This window comes from Gadus macrocephalus, chromosome 16 (genome assembly GCF_031168955.1).
Source record: "Gadus macrocephalus chromosome 16, ASM3116895v1".
Taxonomy (NCBI): domain Eukaryota; kingdom Metazoa; phylum Chordata; class Actinopteri; order Gadiformes; family Gadidae; genus Gadus; species Gadus macrocephalus.
Genome location: NC_082397.1, coordinates 10,414,067 through 10,423,287, shown reverse-complemented (window position 1 = coordinate 10,423,287; position 9,221 = coordinate 10,414,067). Strand labels below are relative to the sequence as shown.

The 9,221-nt window shown below is 50.6% G+C and overlaps 1 protein-coding gene across 1 annotated transcript in view; it reads left to right on the top strand.

The window, feature by feature from the left end:
- The window catches only part of LOC132475188 (roundabout homolog 2-like), a 48,409-nt gene that overhangs the window by 14,743 nt on the left and 24,445 nt on the right, over positions 1–9,221 (top strand). The window contains exons 4-7 of the mRNA XM_060076195.1: positions 2,697–2,821; positions 4,717–4,888; positions 5,334–5,539; positions 8,632–8,713. Of these exons, the coding sequence (XP_059932178.1) occupies positions 2,697–2,821; positions 4,717–4,888; positions 5,334–5,539; positions 8,632–8,713 (585 nt within the window). The remainder of the gene's footprint in view (positions 1–2,696; positions 2,822–4,716; positions 4,889–5,333; positions 5,540–8,631; positions 8,714–9,221) is intronic.

The following is a 9,221-nucleotide window of genomic DNA, read 5'->3' as shown; positions in this document are numbered from 1 at the left end:
AACAACACTGTGTGTAGTCCCTGAGTGTAGCGCTACGCAAACATTCATTCACTAATGCATGCAGTAACACAACGTACCTTCCGTGCAAACATAAGCTTTTGCGGCGTGACACAGGCCATGGACAACGTGTGTGTGTGTGTGTGTGTGTGTGTGTGTGTGTGTGTGTGTGTGTGTGTGTGTGTGTGTGTGTGTGTGTTTGTTTGGGTGATGGAGAGAGATATTTCGACTGGTCCGTGTCCTGTGCAGCCAGAAGCTTATGCTAAACCGTATGGATTACTCCATCCGACAGATGTTTGTTACTTGTGTACTTTAACACACGGCCAGAGAGCAGTCCCACCATTAGAAGATATCTCACATTGTCCAACAGTGTCTCTCTATCCCTCTCTCCGACTCTCTCTCTTTCTATCACTCTGCACCTTGCCCTTCCTTGCCCTCTCTCTCTCTCTCACACACTCTCTCTATCTTGCTCAATATATCTCTCTCTCTTCCTTTCTCTCTCTGAATAGTTATACATAAATATCCATATCTATCTCTTGTTCTCAATCATTCACTCTCGCTCTGCCTACACTATGTGTGTGTGTGTGTGTGTGTGTGTGTGTGTGTGTGTGTGTGTGTGTGTGTGTGTGTGTGTCTCTCTCTCTCTCTCTCCCTCCCTCTCTCCCTCAATCACTCCCTCCCATCCTCTCCTACTATGACTCTCCCACCATTCCAGTCCACCATTACTCATACCACCGTTAGTCACATCTCCGCTTCCCCGTCAGCGATTGTCACCTCGATTGTAGAGAAAACCTCTAACCAGGTGCGTCTCACGCTCCATGCGGCAGACAGCAGTCAGCGGCTGTCCTGCGTCGTGGCCTCGCTCTCCTTTCACAAGTCCCCCTCTACCTGTCCTCCCTCTCATTCATGTTTCATCCCCTTCATGTTTCTGCCCTCTGTCGTCATGCCGGTCGGCCCCCTTCTGTTGCTGTTACTTTGCCTCCTGTTCGTTTTTTAATCCATGAGCAATATCCATGTGGACTCCGTTTATATAAAGAAATTATACTAAAATCTGTTTGCGGCTAATGGCGTGGGGAAATGGCGTTCCATCGGCTGCAAAGCCATGGAGAAGCGGCCGGCCCGCGCCACAATCAGGCCAGGGAGTGACTTTAATGCACGGCAGATTAAAAGGTCTGGTATCGCCCGCACACATCTGGCACTTTGGCGCGGTGGACGGGGATGCAAAGGGGAGTGTGTCACCGGAGTTTGACGCGCGGTAATCCCTCATTCTGTCCGTCTCTCATTTGCAGGCCGTGCAGCTGCTGGCCGTTCAATTACGCCTCAAAAACTAGGAAACATTTTTGAACTCGGACAACTTTTAAAAGCTGCTCTAGCTTCATTACTCGTTTACTTATATTTACATTTTTGTGTTAGTATTTTGTATTATCAATTTGAATAATAGGAATAAAAAAGTTATTTTGTTAAGTAGTAGTCTTATAAGTAGCAGTAGTATCAGTCGAAGCAGTTAGGGGGTAAAAGGAACAGTATTTAGCTGTGGTTGTAATCAGTATTGGTGTGATTCGTGTGCGTGTCGGTGAGCTAATGTATGCAAACATCTAGAGCAGGGCGCAGGTGTGATGATACAGGCCCTGGAGGGAGGGGGGAGGAGGGGGGAGGAGGAGGAGGGAGGGAGGAGGAGGGGGGAGGAGGAGGGGGGGAGGGAGGAGGGGGAGGAGGGAGGAGGGAGGAGGAGGGAGTAGGCATGACTCAGGAAGTGAGCCATCAGTTCAGTCTTCCTCTAGAGAGGTCGCCATGACAGTGAGGTCAGTCCAGTGATCTGGTGTAGGTGATCAGTTATAAGGCAGATGAACACATCCACACACACATCGGTAAACACATCGCTGGACACAACTCTGAACCCCTGCATCTGAAAAGCATTTAATTAGATGGTCCTAACTTTTTTTTTCAGAACCACAAACAATGTTTTTTGAAGATGTTATATCGCAGGAAGAAAACAAATATTTATAAAACCCCACCACGAGCATCGAAAACCAAAGACAAGTGTTCTCTTCCGCCTTCTGATTAATCAACGGTATTACCCTACGAGCAAAAGGCCAGCACACGATACATCGTGAGGATAACATGATCCAAAGTCCTCCAAGGCATTAAAACAGATGAGCTGTGTAAGTATTAGTGACATTGTTTCATGGCCAAACACTTAGGCAAAGTTTAACCATGCGCTTTGCAAAATCGAGACAATTCTGTAATGCCGCCGCAGTAACTGAGATACATTACCTTGCGAGCAAAAAAAACACCTCTCCCATAAAAGGAATGCGGAATATCACTAATTGTACACCAGAGCAGCGGCTCCGACGATAAAAAGTCGTCAGTGTTGTTGCCCCGGAGATATAAAACCTCTAAGAGTGTGTGTACCACCGAGCCACAACACCGGGCAAAGAAAACACATTACCTGTTGGAAGATAAATCGCCTCAGCGTTGCCCCACTCGTACCCACGAGTCCCTCGAGGAAGGGGGTAGGGGGGGGGGACCGTGGTCGCGCATACCCCAGTTAGCCAACCGCTGTCTCAGAGTGACTTATGGCTCCCATAACTCGGGCCCAGTCCAGTGGGCTTTATATTCCCTGCAAACTATTCTGGCCAGCGTTCCGACGGTAACGTGCGCGTGACTGATTCGGCCTCTCCCTGTGTTTCTCCCCGCAGTGCCCCCGCAGATCTCCATAAAGCCTCGCGACCAGATCGCAGCCCAGGGAAAGAGCGCCACCTTCCAATGTGGGACGACCGGGAATCCTCCGCCCGCCATCTTCTGGCAGAAAGAGGGCAGCCAGGTAGGAAGGGGACGGGGAGCGGAGTGACGCCTCAGAGGAAACAATAATGGTGCCTTAATGGAAACCCACATCAAAAATCAATACCACTGAGAGGTTCTGTGGAGGAGCCCCCCGACCTGTTCAGCCCCGTTTGAAAGGAAAAACTCGGGGGTACTCATTTGCGGCACTTTTTCTTGTTTCAACTCTTTCAAAGCCAACACTTGGATGTGAGTGTTTAAGTCTTTCATCGCGGCAGCAGGACAAAAGACGGTCTCTTCTTCACACGTGGTTGGTGTCTGTGTTGATGGCTGAGAGTGAATCACTTTCGGGGCGGGCTGGAACACTCGCCTCGCTGTAATTGTCCAAGTTCACACCCTTCGTCTTCGTCTTTGTTGCCCACGCGCAATACCACAGCCCACTGATGAGCTCGGCTGATGAGCATAAGAAGGGGGGGGGGGGGGGGAGGATGGTGCTGACAGGTGGCTCGGAGGACACACGTGCGTTGGGAGGCATCGCGGCGGCGTGACGTTGGCGGGAACACTTTCTGCCGCGAGCAGCGAGTTACAGAGTTAAATACGTGGAAGGGAAGGAGGGTGGAGGAGGGTGGAGGAGGGTGGAGGAGGCAGGCGTGTGTGTGTGTGTGTGTGTGTGGGGGGGGGGGGGGGGTGGTAGAGGGGGGGGTGGAGGCGGGGGGGTGGTGTACACCTGCTGAGAATGCTGCTTCTCGACTCCTTCTTCTGGGCAGAAAGATACGAAGAGGATACAAAAGAAGCACACAAACACACAGGCGCAATGCATTGTGGGTCTCTGCCTCCCACGCGGCGCTTACTTATAAATACCCGGCGGCGGCAGGCGAGCCGGATCAGGTGCTGCATCTCCGACACATGATGGTTCAGGACGCCTTGAAGCCAGACGACTGCCGGGATGGGAAGTTACCAATATACGACCTGTCTGAACCGGATACAGGCCTGCCTGCCCCCTGGTCTGCATTGCTTTGTGTGTGTGTGTGTGCGTGCGTGTGTGTGTGTGTGTGTGTGTGTCTGTGTGTGTGCTTGGAAATGTGTGTGTGTGCGTGATTGTATTTGGGGAGTTTGTGAGTCTGTACATGTGTGTGCTTGTGTCTGAGTGTCCGCATGTGCGCGCGCGCGTGTGTGTACATATATGTGCGTGTGTGCGTGTGTGCATGGGTCTGTCTCCGTGTTTGTACTTGCGTGTGTCCATCCATGTGTCTGCGTGTGCGTGTGTCTGCGTGTGTGTGTGTGGTGGGTGGTGCAGGAGGGGTGGATTATCTGCAGCCTCCTAGCCCCCACCCTCAACTGGCGGCCAGTAAGCCTCTTAGGGGATGAACTGGACGGATGACTGGATTGAAGGTCCCCCCCACCCGCCTAGGTTCACGTTCATCTCTCTTACTGGGACCAGACTGGGGCAGCTCTGGAGCGTCTGTCAGCAAACCAGTAACATCCCAACATACCAACTGACCAATCCGGCCCAAGCAGGGCTATCCGGCTTTTTGTTGTTGTTGTTGTTGTTGTTGTTGTTGTTGTTGTTGTTGTTGTTGTTGTTCAGTTTGTGTGCAATCGGGTTACATGTGCCCTGGCTGTTGGTACAAAAACAATTTTATGTCGTATCAATTAATGTTATTATTTTCTTGTGTGTGTTTGTGCGTGGGTTTGTGTGTGTTTGTGTGTGTATGTGTGTCTATCTGTCTTTCAATGGTATGTGTGTGTGTCTGTATGTTGTGTGTGTGTATGAATGTATGCATATGTGCGTATGTTGTGTGTCCGTGTGAATGAATGTGTCTGTATGTTGTGTGTGTGTGTGTGTGTGTGTGTGTGTGTGTGTGTGTGTGTGTGTGTGTGTGTGTGTGTGTGTGTGTGTGTGTGTGTGTGTGTGTGTGTGTGTGTGTATGTGTGTAGATGCTGCTGTTCCCTGGCCAGCCGCCCTCCCAGTCAGGCCGCTACTCGGTCTCCATGGGGGGGCAGCTGGGCATCGCCGACGTCCACCCGGAGGACGCCGGCTTCTACATCTGTCAGGCCATCAGCGTGGCAGGAAGCGTGCTCACCAAGGCCCTGCTGGAGGTGGAGGGGGGTCAGTATTTAGCAGGCTGACATGTTGTGAGAGAGAGATTGAGTTGGGGGAGAGACAAAGAGGCAGAGGGAGGGAGCAAGAGACAGACAGAGTGACAGAGTGGGAAATAGAGAGAGTGGGAGAGAGAGTGAGAGAGAGAGAGAGAGAGAGAGAGAGAGAGAGAGAGAGAGAGAGAGAGAGAGATTGTGAAATAGGGATAGCAAGAGAGAGCGAGAAGGAGAGAGAGAGAGAGAGAGAGAGAGGGCGCGAGAGAGATAGAGAGAGCGCAAAAGTGAGAGAGAGAGAGCAATAGAGCGTGCGAGAGCGAGCAAGCTAGAGCAACGGCATGCGAGAGAGAGAGAGATAAGAAATGTCAGTTGCAGGTTTTCCACAACTTTTAAGGGGACTTTTCAGGATAAAGTGACATCTAATTCTGCCTTTCTCCCCCCAACCGTGTCGTCCTAAGGTCCTTCCGGTCACATCCCCCCAATCATCCGCCAGGGCCCAGCCAATCAAACAGTGTCGCGTGGCACCGCCGCACAACTCCATTGCCATGTCATTGGTGGATCGTCCGTCAGGATTTCCTGGGAGAAGGATGGAGAGGGAGTGGAGGGAGATAAACCTCGCACGACCTTGATGGAAAATGGCACGTTGCAAATCACCGACGTAAAGGTGTGTGTGAGTGTGTGTGTTTGTGTTTTAGTTTGCGTGGGGGGGGGGGGGGTGTTTGTGTGTGTGTGTGTGTCTGTGTGTGGGTAATTGTGTGGGTGTGCGTGTGTGAGTGTGTGTCTGTGTGTGTCTGTCGGTGTTTGGATGCACAAACGTGTGAGTGTGTGCATATTCATGAATGTGTACAAGTGGGCACATCCATGAATGCATATGTATGTGAATGCATTTATGCAGACAATAGATGAATATGTTTGTGTGTGTGTGTGCGTGTGCGTGTGCGTGCGCGTGCGCGTGCGTGCGTGCGTGCGTGCGTGCGTGTGCGCCTGTGTGTGTGCGTGTCTACTTGTGTGTGCAATGCCTTCGCCATGCATTCGAGTGTCCGGGGCGTGGTGTGTGTTGTGTTTGCCAGCGCTGGAACGTGTCATTTGGTGGAAGCGGCCCAGAGAGGGTCTGCCTCTGAAAGCTCTCGCACCTTAATCGATGCATCAAAGACAGCCGTGTGAAACTTGTGCTGCAGCCGCCCACTCCGAGTGCCGTTCCCCCCGCAGCCCTAATGGGGGGGCACTTTGTACCTCCCCCCCCCAGCCTGGTTCAATCACAGCCACCCCATTCCATTTCCCAGCTCGGTTCTTTTTCCAAATCAAATGAAGGTGAAACGGGAGCTTGGCAGAGAGCGATGTGGCCCACCCAGCGACCGTGTCTCCGGTGGTCCCGATGATGGGCTCATGCGCTGTAATTGTAATGTTAATGAAGGAGCTTGTTGATAAACGCTAATGAGTTCCCCTTTGATGGAGGAGAGGCTGGGGGGGGGGGGGGGGGGCCGCTTTGTGGCTTAACCTCCTCCACCCAGAGGTTAGAGTGTGACTGGGTGTGTGTGCGCGTGTTTACGAGGGTGTGTGTGTGTTTTTATGAGTGTGTGTGTATGTGTTTTTCTGTCTGTTCGTGTGTGTCTGTGTTTGTGTACGAATGTGCGTGCGTGTGTGTGTGTGTGTGTACGTTTCTTATGCGTGTGCGCATGTGCGTGTACGCGTAGCAGAGCAACCCTGCATCATTTTCCCTTAATTGACCGGCTATAGATGATTAACGATCTCGCTCTGAGTTTAATTAAATCTTGTAGCCGGTGTTATGCACAGCTACTTCCTTCATTATTCCTGTGTGTGTGTGTGTGAGAGAGAGAGAGAGAAGAGAGAGAGAGAGAGAGAGAGAGAGAGAGAGAGAGAGAGAGAGAGAGAGAGAGAGAGAGAGAGAGAGAGAGATAGTTGGTGTGTGTTGTCGATTTCCTATAGCGTCACGCCCAGCGACGTAGCTTAGCACACGTGAGGGAATTAGCGTTCGGTCCGATGAGCTCGCCGGGCGAACTCTTCCAGAACTCCAGCGGAACAGAAGAATCACATTAGCTCGTTACCCAGACGATGACGAGGAGGAAGATGACGAGAGAGGGAGATGACGGATGGGAGGCTAAAAATACACCCGCTTCCCCCCCCCCTCCTGTTTCTCAATATTTTAGGCTCCTGGTTAAAGTCACAGTTAAAAGGAAAGCTACGTGCAGTCTACACACACACACAAACTTACACATGCACAAGTACACAGACACATACACGCATACACACGCACCCATGCAAGAACACCCACGCACACACGTCAGACAAACACAAATACCCACACACACATACACACAAGGACACAGATACAGCCAAACATGTACACATACACATACACGCACGCATGCACGCACACACTCACATCCGCACAAACACAAACACACACACACATTACAGACACACATACACCCGCATACACACACACACGTACACACAAACACACACATTACACACACACACCAACACACACCCATAGACATGCATACACACACACACACACACATGCACACAAACACATACAGTCCCACACACAAATACACACACACTCACACACACACACACACACACAGACACACACATTACAGACACACATACACCTGCATGCACACACACACATACGCACAAACACACACTCACACTCACACACACACAGGGCAGCTGGGAGCAGTCAGCCAGCGGTCAGTGGTCTCGTAGGACCCGGTGATAGATGGCAACAAGCTGGGTCTGCGTACGGCCGTGTTTGGCAGAGAGCTCCGCTTAGCTCCGGTGAAGCACATTAGCATGCACTCTGCTAAAGGGCAGACCGGTCGTGATGCGATGACCCTGCGGCCGTGTACCGCCTCTAAAGTGCTGTTCTCGGGGAACAAGACTTGTTTCGCTGAGTTATAGAGCCGTGTGTGTGGGAAAGAATAACATGTCGTTTCATATATCATGTAAGATTTCACATCGTTAGCCTCGTAGTATAATTACCTAAGTCATATTTTGGCCGGATTGTGATATCAAACCCAACTCTTCCCTCTTAGCGCTGCCAATTCACTTTGCTTCATTGGCAATATCCTAAGCCAATCAGAGTGGTTTTTACATTCCATAATCACTATCTGCCAAAGTCATCTATTTGACTTTGGCATTTTTACACTTAATACAAGATGAACCTTAAAATATGACTTAGGCAATTATGCTGTTAGGCTAACGATATGTACATTTTTTGTAGAGGTTTTTGGATTGGAGGAGAAACGCTATTTTCTCGATTGTGATTTGGAGATGCAGGAAGCTGTAGTGGTAATGGTGAGCCGAAAAGTACTGGGTTCGATCCCCAATAATAATCGTAATCTTATCTGAATCCTGTATCTGAATCCAGTATCTGAATCCTGTATCTGAAACCAGTATCTGAATCCTGTATCTGAATCCTGTATTTGAGTCCTGTATCTGAATCCTGTATCTGAGTCCTGTATCTGAATCCTGTATTTGAGTCCTGTATCTGAGTCCTGTATCTGAGTCCTGTATCTGAGTCCTGTATCTGAATCCTGTATCTGAATCCTGTATCTGAGTCCTGTATCTGAATCCTGTATCTGAATCCTGTATCTGAATCCTGTATCTGAATCCTGTATCTGATTCCTGTCTCTGAATCCTGCATCTGATTCCCTGTCGGTCGCGTTGGCCGGAGCTCAGAGTAGACATGTGTGTCTGATGCGGGGTGTCGGGTTTGTCTGACAGGAGACCGACTCTGGGATGTACACGTGCACCGTGTCCAGCACCAAGGGGGAGTCCAGCTGGAGCGGCATGCTGACTGTCAGAGGTGCGCGCCACACACACACATATGCATACATGCACACACATACATGCACGCACACACGTGAGCGTGCATGCTCACTTACGCATGGACGCACGCACCTACGCTGTCAAGCATGCATGCACTTACACACATGCACACGCATGTACGATGTCAAGCACACAAGCTTGCACACACGTATGCCCAACCAAAGACACAAGCACAGATGAACGCTCACACACACACACACACACACACACATACACACACACAGACACATACACACACAGACAGACACACACACACACACACACACACACACACACACACACACACACACACACACACACACACACACACACAAGCACAGATGAACGCTCACACACACACTCACACACACATGCACTCATTCACCTACACTCAACCCAGTGTTGGCAGGGTATTGTAATGGCTAGGGTGTTTGACGTCCAGCTGAAAGGCGCTGGGTTTGATTTCCCAGTGTCCACTATCTACCAGTAGAACACCCCCTGCCAGC